Source organism: Pyxicephalus adspersus, chromosome 3 (assembly GCF_032062135.1).
Source record: "Pyxicephalus adspersus chromosome 3, UCB_Pads_2.0, whole genome shotgun sequence".
Taxonomy (NCBI): domain Eukaryota; kingdom Metazoa; phylum Chordata; class Amphibia; order Anura; family Pyxicephalidae; genus Pyxicephalus; species Pyxicephalus adspersus.
The window spans coordinates 33,780,553-33,801,124 of NC_092860.1; the positions used below are offsets into that span (position 1 = coordinate 33,780,553).

Consider the following 20,572-nt stretch of genomic DNA (forward strand, 5'->3'; position numbering starts at 1 on the left):
ATATATATATTTATAGACAGATTGATAAATAAATAAATAGATAGACAGATTAGGTATAGATAGATGAAATTAGATGGATAGATAGATATCAGTCTATCAATATATATCAGCTATCTATACATAAAGTCACATAATCTCAATTATCTATCAACTGTCTATCTATGTATCAATATATATAAATATATATCAGCTATCTATACATAATCTCAATTCAATAGAAAGATAGATTTCCCTATACCAGATCTTTTGTTACTATGTACAGTATATATATATATATATATATATATATAAATATATAGACAGTTAATAGATAATTGAGATTATGTATAGATAGCTGATATATATTTATATATATATTATTTATATATAGGCAATAGTATACAAATTATAGGCAATGTTATACAAATTATTTATATATATAGGCAATGGTATACAAATTATTTATATATATAGGCAGTGTTATACAAATTATTTATAGGCAATGGTATACAAATTATTTATAGGCAATGGTATACAAATTATTTATATATAGGCAATCCTAAACAAATTATTTATTTATAGGCAATGTAATACAAATGGATTATTTCCCATGTACACAGGACACCTGATACTCATTATCCAGGTATATAAAACTACTTACCTGACCGCTACCCGAAAACGCCTCACCTCTTTTTTCATGCATCCCTGGCTCACACCATGACCCTTCACAGGGTAAATGTAATGACTTCTATGCCTCCCCACAAAACAAACCATACAAATGTATCATGAAATGGAGTTCCCCCAGCACTGCAGGGGCCAGGTGTGATAAAGTCAGGAGATAGCTCCAATTTGCGGCATGAAAATGATACTCATGAGGGATTAAGCACTTCCTCATATAGGGTGATAAAACTCAGTCCCTGGCCCCAAATTATGTTCCTGAGGCTTCCCATGGTGGTCTATTGTGACAGGTGAGGCTGGAGGCATGTAGGTAATGTACCAGTGGGGTTAGGTGCCTGGATAGGGGGCGCTGTGACATGAGGGGTGAGGTAGGTGGCAGGAAGGTAAGTTGGTTTAGGAGGGAGGCGCTGTGACAAGAAATGGGAGGTAGGGACAGTGGTGGTGCCAAAAGGGGGCGGTTGTGGGAGGGGCTGTGCAGGGGTGACGAGGGGCTGTGCAGGGGTGACCAGCGGTTGTTGGAGGGGCTGTGCAGGGGTGACCAGCAGTTGTGAGAGGGGCTGAGCAGAGGTGACCAGTGGTTGTGGGAGGGGCTGTGCAGGGGTGACCAGCGGTTGTGGGAGGGGCTGTGCAGAGGTGACCAGCGGTTGTGGGAAGGGGCTGTGCAGGGGTGACCAGCGGTTGTGGGGAGGGCTGTGCAGGGGTGACCAGCAGTTGTGGGAGGGGCTGTGCAGGGGTGACCAGCGGTTGTGTGGGGAGGGCTGTGCAGGGGTGACCAGCAGTTGTGGGAGGGGCTGTGCAGGGGTGACCAGCGGTTGTGGGGAGGGCTGTGCAGGGGTGACCAGTGGTTGTGAGAGGGGCTGTCGCAGAGGTAACCAGCGGTTGTGAGAGGGGCTGTGCAGGGGTGACCAGCAGTTGTGGGAGGGGCTGTGCAGGGGTGACCAGTGGTTGTGGGAGGGGTTGTGCAGGGGTGACCAGCGGTTGTGGGAGGGGCTGTGCAGAGGTAACCAGCGGTTGTGGGAGGGGTGCAGGGGTGACCAGTGGTTGGGGGGGGGGCTGAAGTGACCAGTGGTTAGTGGGCTGTATGGATGACCAGTGGTTGAGTGGGGTATGCTAGGTGACCAGTGGGTGTACAGAGGTGACCAGTGGTTGAGTGGGCTGAAGTAATCTGTGATTAGGGGGGGTGTACAACCAGGTAACCAGTGATTAGCAAAAATATGCAATTCTTGTGTGTGGGGTGGTTGAATGATTACTATCATTTATTTGCACAGGACAAATATACTACGCAGCACTTTACAACAGTCCATAGTCATGTTAAAGAGTAGCTCACCATCTCCTAGTAGTCAGTGTCCCTATCAAAGTCAACAATTAGACTAAAGGCATTTTATAGAGAGGCTAATCAACCTATCAATTATATAGAGTAGATAGTATCCTAGTGTGACAGTGCTCCAAGACGAGTGCTAGCCATAGGGTGCTGTTCATTATTCAAATACATAGAATTTCATCATCCTTCTGGTATTGTTTATTGATCTTCAAATACATATTGCCGATATATTAAATAAAGCTATGTTACTGTCAAAAAAATGCCATGCTGTTAGGAATATGTATGTAGTACTGGAATGAATACTTAAACAAATCACTTCTCTATTATTAAGGCGGTTACATTAACCCCATTTAGTGCACCTAGCTGTTCATATTCATGTATCATCTTTTTGTTACAGTCACATGATAATAAACAAGTGGTTTTAAAAATGGCATCGGTGCCAAGATTGCATTTGGCAGGAGATACAGACTCCTTCATCCAGCTTTGTACAGAAGTATGGGGAAAGCATGTCTGGCTGATCATTTTAATAGCTAAATTTGGATATGTGCACATATTGGAATTTCCATGCCAAGAGGCCGGACATTCTGTGTGATGATATTGTTACATATTTCAGATTTGAAATGGTATACAGTTCTTGTAAAATAAGTCAGGGTACTTTCATTACCTGTAACAGAATGGCAAAAAAACACAGAAACAAGCATTTTGTGTACATTGCCTAAGACACTCTACATGATAGACATCTAAACTGATCTATGATGATGATTGCTTGTTACCAATGATCAAAAATAATAATTTACACAATTCCACTGTGTGATCATATTGTTCACAAAAGAGAACAAAAGTATGACAGTCATATCCAATCAAATCATGTTGATGCATTTATTCCTCATATCCGCTGAGAGAAATCTTTGTACTGTTTGCAACATTTGGAAAGAGCAATCATCATTACAATTCATTCTTTTTTACTTTGCTTTAGCCAAAAAAACTTTTTTTTTATTCCATAGTTTAGGATTGAAGCATTGGTTATTTAATCAGGTACAGCACCTTTGAATGTAAGTATACTTTTTCGTATACATTTTTACATACATTTATTCCTGTCTAATGTTTGCATTTTTGACACGTGCCAAAGTGTACATTAATATTTGTAATGAACAGTATTATTTATATGTAAGGTAATACAATAAAAATGTACAGATTATCATTATCAATATAAGCAAGTATGTCTTTGCGCTCTAGCTGTATGTTGTTTGCTTATATAGGTGTGGGTGTGTTAGGGGAAGTTTTTTTATTTTACATTTTTTGTTATCTGACTATTTTTCTTTTTTTAAGATCTGTCTTCTTTTACTCTCTTTTGAGAGCTGATAAATTCACTATTTGATAAATGAGAAACAGTGAAAAGTAATGTTCATACAGACATCTAGGGTCTGATGTCTCTATTGGCTTCAGCCTTTGGGTGGATTTATCATAGGGAAATTGCCTACTGTTCTTCATCCTAAATCCATTTACAGTCTAAAAATGTATATATACATGAACTTTTTCTATTTCCTCCTTTTTTGGTCTGTGAAATACATATTAAAAGCAGTTTGTTAACTACCGTCCTATCTCCCTTCTCCCATATGTCTCCAAACTTCTTGAACGCCTTGTCTACAAAAGACTCACCCATTACTTGAGCACCAACTCTCTCCTTGACCCCCTCCAGTCTGGTTTTAGAGCTGCCCACTCCACTGAAACAGCCCTTATATTAGTCTGTCATTTGCAATCCCTATTTAATGTACAGCGCTGCGTAATATGTTGGCGCTATATAAATCCTGTTTATTAATAATAATAAGTAAAAAAAGAAAAACTGTTTATTCAAAATGCAAAGTTAAAGTGGACCGAATCAGATCCAAACCAGCGCAGAAATTAGCCAGAATTATTCTTTTGGCAGCCAGGATTACATTGGCCAAGTCATGGAAACTAAATGTAATATCCATAGAACCGCTCTTTGCTAAAATAAACTGGGTGATGGTGAATGACATGCTAACACATAAACTGAATAATACTCTAGCCAAATTTAATCGCATTTGGGAACCCTGGGTGACCTATCGGTCTAATTAGACGAAAGTACTTCTCAGTAATCATATAATGTAGATTGAGTCTCCGTTCCTCTCCCTCTCTCCTTTATGTCCCTCAACTCTATCCATACCTGATAGAAATGAACCTGATAGGTCCACGAAGAACACATTTAACGATTCATCCTGGGTGACCCCAGGCAGGTGTCCAGAGTATGGGGGTCTGGATAGAAATGTCCTTTTGTATTGTGTTTTGTAAATATTAATAGGATGATAAATGGTGAAATATCACCTATTCTACTATGGTCTGATTGTAGTGGCTGTCAAAATGTGTCTTTGTTACTTATATGATGTAAAGATGGTATTGTTACAAGCTGTCCGCTTTAAAGCGGCCTTGTTGTAATAATAAAAAATTAAGTGAAAAGCACACATTAAAAAAAATGTAGAAAAATTACTATCTGGGTGGCAGCAAGTCCAGTCCTACCTTAAGCTACAAGCAGTAGAGCTCACCTATATTTCTAGGGTGTTGGATAGTGTGCCCCAACTGTACTGTGTTTGCAACCATTGACTCCTAATATTAATTAACCCTGTAGTTACAGTTAAGTGGAAACACAGCATGCATGCTATTGGAACATAAAACAAACATATATTTAGTATACCAATCTTCTTTAGTCATATCGTCCTTTCTGATATGTTTGTTATGGATGTCAAGTGAGACCATTTCTGACATGCTGCACAAAAATAAATCAAATTGCAGAAGATCTGATGAAAATATATTAGTTTCTGCTCAATGTGGCACCACCCACCAGTTGCTCCATCACCCTGTATATAAGTTGTATGCCAGTTTGTTGTGCAATGGGGACATACTGGTATGTATGAATACCAATTCTCCTATATAGAGTAAGGTAGACACATACTTTTATCAAGTTTATGGTTGCTATACAAAGTCAAAGAGAGGCAAATAACTACCGGTAGTTAAAATTCTTTGTATTAGAAAACTATATATGATGAAACAGCTTGTGTTCATAGTTACTTAGTAAATCAGGTTGAAAAAAGACTTAAGTCCATTAAGTTCAATCACTAGGGAAATAAACATATCCCAGATATAAAACCCTATGGACATAGTCGATCCAGAGGAAGGCAAAAAAAATTCTGGTACAATTTGCTTCATCAGGGGAAAAAAAATTGTTCCTGATTCCATGAGGCAATTGGATTTTCCCTGGATCAACAGTCTGTTATCTTTACTTGAAAGCTTTAATACCCAATTATATTCTAGAAAAGCAACCAGCTTTTTCCTAAAGCAATTTATAGAACTTGCTGAAACTACTTCCTGAGGGAGCCGATTCCACATTTTCACAGACCTTCAGCTTAAACTTCTTTTTCTCCAGAGGCAAAAAGTCCCCTCTTGTCCTTTGTAATGATCTCAAAGTGAATAATTGGGAAGAGAGTTTTCTATATGGACCTTATTGGGAGTCTTCGTTTAGGAACCCAACATGACGTAAGCCTAGGCAAATTTCATTCACTGCAGCCTAAGGACTGCTTTTTAATTATGAACTTAACAAGAGTAAATTGATACTTTTGCTGTTTAATATGAAATGTAGCAAGTCTGGAATGTATTTACATAGGTAAATAAATCCTTATTACAAAGTACTAGAAAGTAAAAAGAAATGTGTTCTAGCACAAGAAGCCTGGAAAGGAAATAAATGCTCATTGCTGTAGACTCTCTAAACTATGCAAGTAACATATCATCTATATTTTAATGTAAGGGGCTTTTTAGGGACATAGAGGATAAAGATGTTGAGTAGTTATGCTAAGAATCTACTGTTTCCTAACTGTAATACCAAAGTTGTTGTAATAAAAAATACAATTAGCAATAAGGCTCCACAATGCAGATATGCTGGCTTTGGAAGTCATGGGATGATGAGCTAAACTCTTGCTAAAGCCTGATTTTCTTTATAGATTTGTCTCAAATTTTAGGAGCACATTTTCAAAATACTTGCCCTATTCATTAAGCATGTTTGATGACATGTTTGGCCAATTCATAAAAAATGTTCTGATCTTCAATAGAAAAAGATCTTTACCATAAAGTTAACCCCATTTATAACAAAGTGGAAGTTCTTTTTCTTTCACATGCCCTGAAACTTTGCAAAAATGATACTAAACAAGCTGCTCAGCAGTGCAAATTTTGACTTAAACAACGTAAGAATTTGGTTAAGGAGAATAGGAAACGCAGATCCAACTATGCAACCTCAGTTTAGAAACCTCTCTGAGCAAAGTTGTACCAATGTTTGCCTATTGGCTTCAATATATTGTATCCTCTTAGACCTTTAGCTGGGCCAGTGACAAAACATGCTAAAGCCCCACACTCTGCTGGACACACCATTGAATTAATTTAAACTAATTTATTTTCTGTTCTCTAACCATAATCACTGAAAGTTAAGATGCCTTTCTATTCCTGAACAGTTAAATGAATCAAATGGTCAAAGGGATTGGTCAACCAAACCAAATTGTTTAACCAGACAAGTTAATCGACATATGTATGACCAATTTTACAAGGTTAACATTTCACTTGTTTATTGTTAACTATTGTTAGCCAAGTAACTTGGCTTTCTCTTAGTCAGGGCAGATGATTGGCATTTGGAAAATGTATTTACAGCTTAAAAGGTTCACAGGCACTATGTGGTTTTGGTATACCACATTGGTACCTGTTAATCTAGCATAGTTAGCACACTGTTATCAGGTTCACAGGCACAGTGTCCCTGAATCCATCCAATAAGTCGGAATGGTTTACGTTCCTGAAACGGAGACTTTTAAAATGAATACGCAGTAAGAAGATTAACTTTACAAGTCATGCCTTGAATATCTTCATGCTAAAAGGAACAATCTAATTGTTTTTCATATAAAAGATGCTGATGATTGGCTGGTCTTTGTATTTAAAATGTATAACTAAGCCCCAAAAATAAGCAATCTAATTTTTCTACCAAAACTTCTTTTGGTATTATACAGCAACTAGCATACCTTGCAGTAACAAGCAGTATATTTCAAATACAAATTAAAAGGAACAAGTTGATATGTACAGACAACAGATGTTAATTTGGCAAGTTGATATATAGCTGAAAAGCAATATTTCAGCAGAATTTTTGTCATAGCACAAAAACTATACCAGTAAAGAAACATCCTTTCGAGTGAGGCAAAACAGCACCTTCTCCAAGACTGAGTTCAAAATAAAAATTGGAGAAATGTGACATGGAAAAGTGCCCTATGGTCTAAGGACTCAAAATGTTAATTGATGTGATGTCCTGCAGGCTAAAGAGGAAAGAGACTATCTGGCTTATCAGTGCCCAGTTCAAAAAACAGCATCTGTGATGATATGGTGGTGCGTTATTGCACATGGCTCTAATAATGCTGAACAATATACAGTACTATAAAAATAATGCTATCCAGATCCTTTTTCAGGAAATGTTTTTTTTTTTGCAATACACATACAATAAGATTGCTCTAAAGTACAAGAATCTGGGTACTAAAGTGCAGTTCATACCCATATCGACCACTTAAAACAATAGGTGTAATATGCAACAAAATGCAACAAAGACTCCCAACAGTTAAGCAGCGTGAAAACACAGTAATGCAAACACAGTGGTAAACATATACCAGTGCAAACCTTTATTAAAGAATGTTGCTGGCCTCAAAATCAAAAAATCTCAACTTGCAAATGATCACATTCTGCTTTTATTTACATTGTAAACATCCTAAATTCTTATAGATTTCAGACCATGAACTTGTATATGGAGCAAATCTACTTCAGTACAGACAATTTGTAGCTCTCATTTACTCTCATAGCGAAAAAGAAAATTTTCTAAATACTTATAACTGGATTCATGTCAAGTTATGTTGTCTGTTTTTTGCCATTTATTGTATACTAAAGTTACTAAATAACAACTATAAGACATGAAATTTTATGACTTTATTAATGACAATAAGAAAACATTTTTTTTTTTTTAACAGGCTTCAATGTTTACAAGACCAATATGTAACAGTCTTTTTGACTGGACATTTTCATTGACATTAACAAGATCAATGATTAAAGACATAAAGTAACGCTAAGAAGCAACTTATGGCTTTCAGATTACTTTGCTAAAATGCAAGGCATGTTGTAAAAAAGGCACTTACAGAACAAAAATAAGGAATGATGCTTTTTAAGTGTGACCATTCTGTGGCATAAACCTTGCCAAGGACTGTATGTTACCATAGGCTTTATTTTAGTAGTATGTAAATTTTGGAGTGCATCCTCCAAATGATTGACTCTTGATAGATATTATCAAGCTAAATTCCCAGAGGGGATCCATGACTCTGCATCCCAACTCTTCCTCATATGTTTCAGCAAGGAGAGTATATCTGTTTAAAAATATATAATAAACAAAAAAGGCAACGTGGACAGCAAAGTAAGACTCAATTATAATGATGAAAGGTTAGCTGAGCAGAATACCAGCATCTGAGATCCCACATTATAAACAAAGATATTGATTGGTTCAGCAGGAGATCAGATCATTTAATCCAGGTGCTAAAAAATATTCATCAAAGTCTAAATTTTATTGCCGTGGAAATCTGATTCAAATTTTCCAGCAGTAATTTTTAGTGGTATTTTACAGGAACTTGTGAAAAACATTTCCTGGGAGTCCCATGTTGTGACAATAAAATCCAATAGAATTAAGGACATATCAGAATATTTAAAAAAAGAAAGTTGGTATGTTCCTCATCAAAAGGCAGGCCTCCCTGTAATCAATATGCATGATGCGAGTGTAAATGACAAAACATGTAACCACAAGCCACAAACAGATAAAACTTTCCAGTAGGAACTCTCCCTTCCATATTTACATAATACGCAATGTATGTACTATAGCTAGTTGCATGTTTCCAGTTTGGTATAAGAATATATTCAAGTGCCCGGTATGTGTTAAAAAAAATGAAATACATGAGTCACAGTGCAAAAATGAGTTAACACATGGGCAGGATGCAGCTACAGTAGTCGTCAATTCCTTTACATACTTAAAAAAAAAAAAATGTGTACATTGATAAACCATACATATGTACTGTGCTTCCGTCTTCCGTTCAGCAGTTCAGAGCTCAGTGTCCCTATATTTAGGAGATTGTGAATAAAATCCACGCTTTGATTGGTCAGCTAATTGACGACGATAGTTGTCTTCTTCCTCGTCACTTCCATAGCTTCCCCTATTGTCCGTGTATGACCAGCCTGGTGGTTTCTGAGGTTCTGGATGCCTGGAACTTGAGAATTTGGAGAGAAAAAAGTGAGAAATATATAACTTACAAATTCACAGCTAGACAGCCACAACCAGTAAAATAATACAAAGACCGTGCTTTTCACTGACAGGAACCAACCAGTATGGTTTCCAACATTGTGATTTTGTCTGGCTGCCATTGTGTATGACAAAGTTAATTTTGAATATTACTGTTATGTGTAAAATTATGAAGTATGTTCTTCCCATGTTTGCATGAGTTTCCTTTGGGTACTCCAATTTAGGAACAAGTTGTTAGGGTAACAGTCTTGTGGCCAAACTGGTGTGTGTGCATGTAATACAGTAAATTCATCTGTGGAGCAGCAAGGTCATGAGAGGTAAACACAAATACTAAAGTGCTACATGATATGTGGATCAATGTGGGAAGTAAAAGGAGAAAGTGGCATATGCTCTTTACCAGTAGCCTTTTATACTTTAAATAAAAATATAGGAATATAAAAATAATCATACCTTACTGCCTGGGGCCGATTCTGGTCATTTTTCTGTGGTTTTATAGGTACCGCATAAATATCAGGAAGTTTCTGTGCCAGCTCCAACTTTAATTCATAACCAGAGAAAAAAACATGAATGGAAAAAAAAATGAAAGTGGCTGGTAATTTTATTGAGACTAAAACTATTTAAAACCAAAAATAAATAAGTAGGTTGAAAAAAAAATGAATGCAGGGTAATACCCTTTCAATTAGTTAAAGAACTAAATTTAAATTAAAAATGAAATATGAACCCCTTCTCAAGATAGTTACTGGTAGCTATGAGTAACACAGCCTGATAAGACAGGCCTATTTTTATTCTTTGCGAAAAAATACATAAAAAAGTATTGCCTAAGTATTGTTAGAAGTATTACCCAGAGGTTAAGGGTTTCTGAGGGGCAAATTTAATTTAACGATTTAATGTGTTCACTGTAGTATATTTACGTTGTCTGCAATATCACTTAAGCTTCAGTGATGCATGTCTCACAACCTGTAATTCACACTGCAATAATAAAACTCTTGTTTTAAGACTTGCAGTGTAAAAAAAACAGCTTTAGAAGCTACTCCTGTCTAAACAGGGATATCTGCTGAAAAATACTGTTGAGACACATATGGGTCTATTTATTGAATCGTAAAAAAAATTTACTAAATCGTAGAAAAATCAATTATACAGGTGATATGCTGAAACAACATAACTTTTGTGGTCATTTATACTTACCCTTGCATTTTGTGCCTCATGTAACTCCTGTATTCTTTGTTGTCTTGCGCTGAGATCCATTTTCTCAAAAATTTTAACTTTCCCTAAAACAGACTTTGGGGCATTTTCTTCTGCAACTACTGGGTCTTCAATATTTCCCACAGGAGGGATAACACTAACTGGAGGCTTAATTATTGGTTTTGTAGCAAGCACAGGTTTGGCAGCAGTGGGAGGTGGAACAGCCTTGCCAGATCCTGCTGAAGTTTCACTGCTGGCTACACTGGAGCTACTGCGTTTAGCATCATAACTACGAGGTGAATCATAGACCTCATCTTTGCCTTGTGCTTTGACCTGCCGGGGAACAAATACAATTTACTTTTAGACAACTATTGTTGATTACCGTATAACATCATTTAGGTGTGCGCTAATTTTAATAAACTTAATCTTCATATTCAGTCATTCAAAAACAACACAAACAGTAAGGTGATTATGATATTTACAATTTACAAACTACAGAAATATAAAGATTTCTCATTTTGTTAGATAAATTAATAGTAAATACCTTGGGAGGATCTGGTTTAAATGTTGGTGGTGGACTGGGCTCTCGTAGTACCTCTTTACTGCTTGCCCCTTTCTGCTGACTCCTTTGCTCTGGAACCAGTTTTACTGTGGTCTGAAAAATCACAACATATCAAATATATCTTTATATATATCTTTATATTAGCAATATTATTAGTATTATGAGTATTAGCAATAAACAATGCAGTCTAAGTAATAAAAAAAAAAGTGGAGTAGAAAAGTGTGACAAAAAACAAAAAAAGGACCTGAACTCCTAATGATGTGGCCCACAACAAAAAAGGCAGTCAAAGGACCAGTTACCAGCACTGCTTGTCGTTTTACTGCAGCCGATTATTTCTTCATTACTAACTTACCATGCCACATTTTGCATCCTATATAAAGATGGACATTTTGGTAAAAAATATTTTTTGCATCTCCAAGCTTTCAAACAAGACCTCACACTGCATATTGCTATAAGGCCACATAACTGCAGTATTTAGACACCCTCACATACACTAGGAGGTGCACTTAAAAAAGGTACTTTTTTCAGGTTATTGCTTAGACATTTCAAGATTTTCTCTATCAGATAGTGAATATTCAGTTTTTGTGTTTAACTGTAGTGAAACCGGTACTGCTTTATTTTACCTCCTCTGGGCGGACTGGTTCGGAAGACCGACTGATGGCAGAGACCGGTAAAGGATCGTCAACAAGTTCATCAAGCTCATTGTCTGTATATGCACCTCCCTCACCATCAGTGTCTTCAAAATCACTGATTAATCGGCTGTCACAGCTCAAGTAGTCTGCTCCCATTGCGGTCAGGTAGGACATGCGATCTTCATCCTCATCTATTCCATCTACCTATTTTTCAATTAGAAATTTCAAAAGCATAATTATTTACTCATCCTAACTATAAAAATACAAAGCACACACTTTTGAAATATACTAAATATTCAATCAATGTGTTATAAAATAACATGTAACATGATGCAGAGAATAAAAGCCTCTCCAAACTATCGACATGCTCAATAAATTAAATTGCAAAATCACACTGAAGCACATAAGTTGCCAGTTCAGAAAAAGTAATTATAGAGATAGCCAACAAATATGTTTCATAGCCAGAATCATTAGACAAATTTTCTTTTAACTAATGAAAACCCACAAAATATCATTACCCTTCATACATGCAGCGATGCCTAGACAATTTTAAAATCCATTATAGCAAAAAAACAACCATTTTTATTAGTTTTTGAAATATAAAGAGTTAAAACATCTGTCAGTTGATTTGTATACTTCTTACACAAAGTAAGTGAAAGAAAATTCACTGACAAACAATAGAAAGGCTCATAAAAGTTAATCCTTAGGTGGGACTAAGGTACTTTTTGCTGGTGAGTTTGCCCTGGAATTTTTCTAGTGCTGCAAAAAGGTAAAATAAGACAGTTACCCTTCCTTCCGACACCCAGACTGCCTCTGTCTGCTGATCTTTAATCATATCCTTCAGACTTCCGTACCAACTGTCATTAGATGAATTTAAATTAACAGTACCTGTAGGGGGAAAAAAATCAATATGATTAGCAAATAAGTACAAGATACAATAAAATCATTCAGCTTGTTTAAAAAGAACTAAGCAACCACATTTCTTTTTACTGGGGTTATAGGACCCAAAAATTATAGTCTCACAATCTGGTGCTTTTTGGCTAAATTGGCTCAAGGTCAGTATTTCCGGGAACCTGCCAGCTACCTATTTCCACCTATTGACCCAACACACTCTACAGAGATAAGTAGTAATCTTAGTAGTAGTAATCTTAGTGAAGCCATGCAAGTTTATAGAGGGCTATATAGTAAGTAACAACAAACAGGTATAAAATGTTCTTCAAGGTGAAAATAACTATTCACGAATTTCAGACTGATAAACTCTTAACAGCACAGTTATAAAGTTATTAGCAAGTAAAAAAACTGCATTATTACCTGTAATTAGATGATGACATGTCTTCTTAAGTTTATTTGCTTGCTCATAGAGTTTCCGAGAGCTTTTGTTTGACTGAGGACACAGTCTTTGTCTCATGGTTTTTACTCCTTGCTTGCTGTCTGGGTTAAACAGCACAACTATTGGGAACCATTGTGTATAGTTTAGCAGGTCCACTGCTTTTGGTGTAACATCCATAAGAGCATGTTTGTCCTTAAAAATTACAGGAGGCAGGTATTAAAATAAAATGCAATCAGATAGAGAAAGCAATACAGACCCTTAAATGATTTTTTGTTCTTTAAATATGTACTACACTAGCAGATGCTTGAATCATCTGCATAAGAATGCTCACAAATAAACCTATTCTGACAGGAGATGCAGTTGATATGAGACTGACTTTTGAATACATCTTCTCACCATTCCCTACAACACTACATAACACTGCAGTGATGTAGGGGTCAGTGGATGAAACCACAGATGGTGGAGGATTCCCCAGGCACTATAATTCCTAAAAGGATAAAGTACAGATCCATGACAGGCAAGTATAACATCCTTTTGTTTTTCCATTTAGGAGTTTTATCACTTCAACAAAGTTACACAAAAAGTTATACAGTATAACAGCAACACGCATCAGAAAATAATTAATGTATAAGCAGGCTAAATGCTGCTTAATTAAATTTCCCCTTTTTTGTTTTGTAACCAAAGCCATTTGTGTCTTGTTTCATTATATAATATATATAGTTTTAAATAATTCTGCACCAAGAATTGTGGAGTCATGCAGATTTTTAAAAAGTCTTACCCAAAAAGTAAACTACAACATAAATATAAAATCTTCAATATTGCACTTTACAAAATGAAATAGCTTATTAGCAAGAACTATTAAGAATATGTTTATATTCCAAGAATCTAGATACATACAACTCTAGTCAATATCAGCCACACAGCAAAGTTTATCAAACAAGAATTACAACTTGTAAAACCTACTTGTTCAATGATCTGTCTAACAGTATTCAGCCTCACTACCCCAGTTGTCCTATCTGAACCGGCATCTTTTGGCTCAGTCTCTGGGAGAGAAAAATAAAAGGAATACACAGATTATTTACTTTCAGAAAAATAAATGTAAAAAAAATGCAAATGACGGGATGCAAATGTACTTACTTGCCATTTGGAACAAATCTGGCATATCGTTTGCTAACTTCTCCATCGCTACATCAGCAATTGGGCCAAACAACACAACAGGTCTTTTAAAGCCAGCTGTAAAAAAAGAACACCAACATAACAAGAATAATGAGTAACTCCACCACTGAGTGCATTCTCAACTACAAAAAACATTTTTACTACAATGTTACATTTTTAGTTTTGTCTTTTAATATTAATCTCTGCACTGTACTAAATTTGCACCCAGCTGTTGGGTCATAAAGGAACTATTTAGCGTGACTTCATCCACTGTCGTAACATGAGGAATAAACCAATTGTTTTTTTTTTTTATATATGTGATGTAATGAGACATCTGAATACGTTCATTTTTTTGTATTCCAATTTGATTAATACATTGCCTTTTCACAAGCTGGGACAATACCTGCCAGTTGAAGGGTTAAACCAAGTGATCACACCTAACTCCACAACCTTTACTACCTGTCCCTTAACTAGTGATTGGGTTGTGCAAACTTGACAGAAACTAAAACAGTCAATAATTTAGGATTAGAAGCAGAGGCTGAAAATGATGGGTTGATCTTTAAACAAATGCTTCCTGTAGCATCTTTGCATAAAAAGATCATATTTACTGCTCACTAAACACTCTACACTCAATCTGCCCTGCTCAAGATGGTCAGCAGACCCAAAGCCTTGACTGCTTAGCATTGTATAACACTGTGCTTTGGCTTTGTTTGACTATATAAGACATACTTAAAGGAAGAGAACCATCATCATATCAACTAGCATATGCTATATTTAATGACACTGCATGTAAAAGAATGGGTAAACTATAGGTTATGTGTTCAGAAACCCTGGAAGTGCACTAAAGTTCATCTCACCTTCTCTCAGCATTACTTTCTCATAGGAAGGAAACCTAGTGCTGATCAGAGAAAGTGATGCCAGGTCATCACGGCTTTTCTTTGCATTTTTTTTGCCTCCAGATCTTTGGGCTCGATTTTTCCAGAAGTCTGCCCTATCTCCAGGTGCAGATCTTTGTGCATTCTGTACACTGGCCAGCTGATCAGCTCTGAAACATTAATCCACAGGTAAACCATCAGAATACAACATTTACATATAATTAATCTTCTTTAAAAAAAAGTGTTAGGTCTGGGTGGAGTAAGGGAGAGTCAAAACTTTTCTGGTCTTGGGTAAAAATTCTGCATTGGCCAAAATATTTTCCTTGTATTCATTCATTCATTCAATATTTTCCTTTCTCATTCATGAAAAAGAAAAAGTGATGTAGAGGAGACCACATTTTTGCATTGGTCCATGCTCCAGTTTAGATTGCTCCTGTGCCCATTCTAGGTGGTTTTGGTGGTGGACAAGCTTAGGATGGTGTACAGGTTTAGAACAGTGTGCAGTGCTATGAGGTTCTTTGTGGTTGTGATGTGTGGTGTGATCAGTCACCTTTTACTCATGGCTATCCTGAAGTTTCTTTAAGCAATTTAAACAAAAGCTCTTCTGTGGAATCAGATTACATGTGCTAGCTTCAGCCCCCATGTGCACAGGCACTCATGTCCCAGTTACTGATTCACTTTTTGTTCTTCATTTGACCAGTTTTGGTAGGTACTGACCACTGCAAACCAGGGATGCCCTCATAGGACAAGTCATTTTGTAAATGATCTGATCTTTCCTGTCTAACCTTTAGTTTGGACTTTGTTGAAATTGATCAGAATCATAGGGTTTACATTTTTCACCTTCAAGAATTGCCTGTTCACTTGTTGCCTAATATATTATACCCCTTGACAGATACCAAAGTAACAGGATAATCATTGCTGTTCACTTCACCTCTTACGGCTAATAGATTTTTTTAAGAATTTGAACCAACAACATATTTTTAATCTAAATAACCATATATAACTATATACATAATTACACAACACATTGCACCAACACTTAAATGTCAAATAAACAAGTACCTGCTTTTGCTTGGAATAAGTCCCTTCTCCAGTTCATTGGCAATCCGTACAGCAAGCCAGCTGCCAAGCTTCCCATCATATAGAGTATCAACCACTCTGAATATCTCGCCTCTTGTGAATCCTAAAAATTGTGCAGCTTCTTTCTCATACTCAAAATGAGTTCTTATGAAGAACGAATCTCCCCGGCCACAGGCAAGTATGTTTTTGTACACTGGAAACAAAAGATGAAAGCTAAGTCAAAGAAAAATCCTCTGGGAATCAATGCAGTGCCAGAGTGGGGAGCTACAGCTCTTGTTCAAGGTCCAAGGAAACAAAGAACTTCAGCTTGTTCGGTTTTTGAAGGACATGTAATTATACCGGCACAGCTTTAGTACAAAAGGTTCTTTTGTATTTCCCACTAGTTAAACAGCAGCTTCAGTTAAGTAGAAAAAAATTTGTAAAATGCTTTCCTGGAAGCATTGGCCCTCAATTTATTTTAACTAGAGTTTTTTTTAAATGATCTTCTCTGACCATAATAAGCATGACTTTTAGAATGTCCCTCTCTGAATAGGTTCTTTAGATAATAAATGTATCTGGGCACAGTGAGTATTTTTGACCTTAATTTATGTTCAATATATTGCTTCAACCATCAAATACAACAAAAAATCAACTGATTACCAAGAAATATTAGTATGTTGAAAGCTTGGCAGTTATTAGAGAGTAAATAACACTGGCACCATGTGCACCTTATACCAACAACCAAAACATGTCACAAGGGACAGCAAGAGGTTAAAAATATCCTTAGACATCAGTATGAGGATATTATATACCACTGTCACTAATCAACAATGAATCAGAAGGGGGTTGCAGGCAGTGCTGGACTTCCATAGCATTATGTATGTTCTGGCAGGTTAAGCTGTAAGGTTTATGTTGCTAGATTTAAATAAAATGCCTATCGTTCCCTATTAATGTGCCATAATGGACACGTTTATCTGCAAAATGCATACAATTCCGCAATGCACATGCACCAATGTACTGCCCAAATGCACCTCCCCAGCCCACTGTATTGCAATATACTAACAATACATTGCTGTCTGCTGCATATCTGAATGTGCTTTTATATGAATGGGTTGTCTAAATGCAATGTTTTCAAAAACACATTGGATGGCTTTGTGTGAACAAGCCCTGAATGTCTCCTATCATGGACTAAATTCAAAGGGTTTTAAAGTATTAGTGTTTCCTATTTTATCACAGTTTGTACATGGCTATTTAGAAAAGCTCTTCTGACAACTAAAAAAATATTTACCAAGTATGAAAAAATAAACCAGATATGCACATAAGACTAAATTACCATCATATTTGCTTTGAGTTAAAATGGTAACTTCTTCTCCTTTTGGAATTTCCAACAAATACAAAACAGCATCTTCTCGAACAATGCATCTGAAGTCTTGTGAGTTGACCTATAATAGCAAAATACAATATAACAAATAAGGGACTAAAAAGGCAACATATTTATGTTTTAGTCATCTCATTTAAATAGAGTGTGCACATAATTCTAGCCATCATCTTTTTCATCCCAACCATAACTAAAGCCGTTTAAAGCTGGAGCTTTGTAAATAGTAAATAATAAGCCAGCCTAAACATGCTTACAGAGCAGCTTTAGAATTACATACCCCCAGATTTATTTGATACAAAAATAAACATAAATATTAAAAATCAGTTTTGATTGATGCCAGATATAACTAGTAACAGACACATTTTTGCTAATGCCTCGACTACCACGCCCCCCCCCCCCCCCCCTTTACACACACAAATTCTTGCCTCTTTCGCCTCTCTCATAACCTCTTCCCATGCACCCCGACTGTTTGGAACTCTTCCTCATTCTATTTAGCTTGCTCCTTCATATCTGATCATTTCAAAGGCCCTTAAAATTCATATTTACAAACTTGCTTACCTGTCTTCTTTCGTTTCCTAAACCCTCACTATTCACTCATCATTCCATATCCCCCTCCCACTGTGTATTACTTTCCTCCCCTCTTAGAGTGTAAGCTCTTTTGGGCAAGGTTCTTCCTCCTTCTGTCATTGTTTGTATCTGTCTGTCTTTTGCAACCCCTAATCAATGTACAGTAATAATATTAACGAAATATAAATGTCTGAAAATTCCATAAAGTGCGCCTAGTCATTACAAACACATTTGGTTTTCGGGGACTAAAGTAGCCTAGCATAGGACTTGTTCATAAGAATATGTTCAGTAATAAAACTCCAACACCTCCCAATACTTTCTCTAATTTTCATTAGAGTAGGGAAGACTCAAAGCTATATTAGGTCTGACAGCACTCGGTGTCCCAGATGGGAAGATTTACTAAATAATTCCATTCCTTTAGCACGCCCATGCACACAGGGTGTTATGAGGACACTCCACCCAGTGGAGACACAGATGGCAGCACAGATTTAACTACAATATGATTAGGGTCTTTCTCAATCCAGGCATAACTTTTTTTTTGAAGGAAAAAAAATTAAAAAACTTTTAACATTTAGAAAGTACACCTGCACCATATCCAGCTGTAAAATATAAAGTGTTACCTTAAGCAGCTGATCTCCCTCTTGCAGACCTTCTTGCTCAGCAGCACTTCCCTCCTGAACACCAGCAATAAATATACCAACATCATTACCACCAGCAAGCCTCATGCCCACGCTGTCTCCCTTTCGAAACTGAATCATTTTTGTATTGGGCCTAAATGAAAAAAATACTTTAATGTAGGTACCTATAAAGTACAATGAGAAGTAAACATCTCATCAGTCAGTAGCTGTCCTATGAAAGGTAGGGGCAAAGATGTGAACAATAATATTGTATAGGTACTGCAGAGAAAAGTCATGTTAACAATGTGGCTGTATTTTCTGTGAGGGCAGAGTAAATTTCAGGACAATATTACAATTCATTTGACACAAACTCCTATATACATATATATTTTAGTTCACTTTTGACAGTAGGGAATATTAAATCTGATGTATTACAATGGGCTACTGCACATCCTAAAGCGGAAATAAACCCGCGATACTCACTTATCGATGTTCCATCGAAGCACCACCATCTTCCTTCTCTTCTTCTTCCCATGGACGATCTTTGATTGGCCAGGCCGGAATGACATAACTTCCACGCAGGGGAGCGGTGTGTGAGAGTTTATTCATCCCCTGCACACTCATGCTAGGCAGCTCAGCTTTTTTGTCATTTTCCTGACAGGTAAGATGGTATATTGCAGAAAAGACATCACATCTCCCTTTCTGCAATAACCACCTGCCCGATCATGTATTCTGTAATGTGGAACTTAAAACTGCAGGTATCTACACATACACAATATTTTTGTGATTCCAGTATCACAAGAGCAAGTGGTGTTTTCCTGCCATCTACCTTCTACATTGCACTCATGGTAAGTTGTACACATGAATAGCAGATTTAGGACACAATTAATTCATTCAGTTTATGAAAGGGTTCCTAATACAGCTCAAAAGTTTAAAAACATACCCATAAATCTCTAAATCTTCTGGACTTGGCTGCAGGAACTGCTTTCGAACCACTACAGGCTTCTCAGCTGTAAAAAACAGAGAACATAAATCCATATTTAGGAATGAAATCATCTTATAAAAGCCCAAAAACAGAAAACTACCAGTTACTATACTTACATAAACAACAAATTTTTTGCTGATGTTTAGAAATATAGAAAGACACAGAAATAGGCAAATAACACAAACCTGGACAAGCAAGACAAACACAAATATGTCATAAATGTTCAATGCAATAGGCCAGCCCTGTCTTCTGTAGCAGTGAAGTCAGCTGCCTTGCAAAAAATTGCAGGAGTGCAGGAGTCAGCATCAGAAAAGTGGGAAACGTTTCATGGTAATAACTGCTGGTGGGATAGCATTCTGCTATGCAATGATCTACAGATAAATAATACTTAAGAAAGTCTACTTAGTGCCTACAATAGGACCTAGAATTATTTGCATTATTAAAAAACAAAAAACAAAAGAAACAACCCTTACTATTGATATTTTGCTGATCATGGCAATCTCAGTAATAAAAACTGCCTGTCACTTAACCCTTCCCTGTTGATATTAATGTGTTAAAGAAGTTAATTCTAAATCACTAAAAAAATTATTTAGGCATGCCCCTAAGAAACATTAATAAATCCTTTTATGAGGAAAAATACATATAGACATATTTTGTTGCTAACCTGGAATGTCTTCTATGTACACTGGTTCTGGGGGGGTCTCTGGAACCACTGGACTAACACTGACAGGAGCAGGACTCTCGGCTCTGTTCATCACTTTAAAAGGAGTGGGCATAGCGCCCATCTTGGCCAGTCTGTTGGGTGGATCTTCTTTAGAGCTAACAGGAAGGAACAAAACATTTTTAAAGGCAAAATGACATGGAGGTTTTTACGATAGTTACTATA

The 20,572-nt window shown here is 36.6% G+C and overlaps 1 protein-coding gene across 3 annotated transcripts in view; it reads right to left on the reverse strand.

The window, feature by feature from the left end:
• Positions 1-7,669: 7,669 nt before the first annotated feature.
• Positions 7,670-20,572, reverse strand: part of TJP2 (tight junction protein 2) — a 53,151-nt gene continuing 40,248 nt past the window's right edge. For all 3 annotated transcript variants that reach the window (XM_072404176.1, XM_072404174.1, XM_072404175.1), the window contains 15 exons: positions 20,351-20,505; positions 19,645-19,711; positions 18,705-18,855; positions 17,473-17,581; positions 16,143-16,353; positions 15,063-15,250; positions 14,188-14,283; positions 14,014-14,093; positions 13,032-13,242; positions 12,508-12,608; positions 11,712-11,924; positions 11,071-11,181; positions 10,530-10,859; positions 9,795-9,880; positions 7,670-9,312 (listed from right to left, as the gene is read on the reverse strand). In XM_072404176.1, coding sequence (XP_072260277.1) covers positions 9,147-9,312; positions 9,795-9,880; positions 10,530-10,859; positions 11,071-11,181; positions 11,712-11,924; positions 12,508-12,608; positions 13,032-13,242; positions 14,014-14,093; positions 14,188-14,283; positions 15,063-15,250; positions 16,143-16,353; positions 17,473-17,581; positions 18,705-18,855; positions 19,645-19,711; positions 20,351-20,505 — 2,275 coding nt within the window. In that variant the 3' untranslated portion in view covers positions 7,670-9,146. The remainder of the gene's footprint in view (positions 9,313-9,794; positions 9,881-10,529; positions 10,860-11,070; positions 11,182-11,711; positions 11,925-12,507; positions 12,609-13,031; positions 13,243-14,013; positions 14,094-14,187; positions 14,284-15,062; positions 15,251-16,142; positions 16,354-17,472; positions 17,582-18,704; positions 18,856-19,644; positions 19,712-20,350; positions 20,506-20,572) is intronic.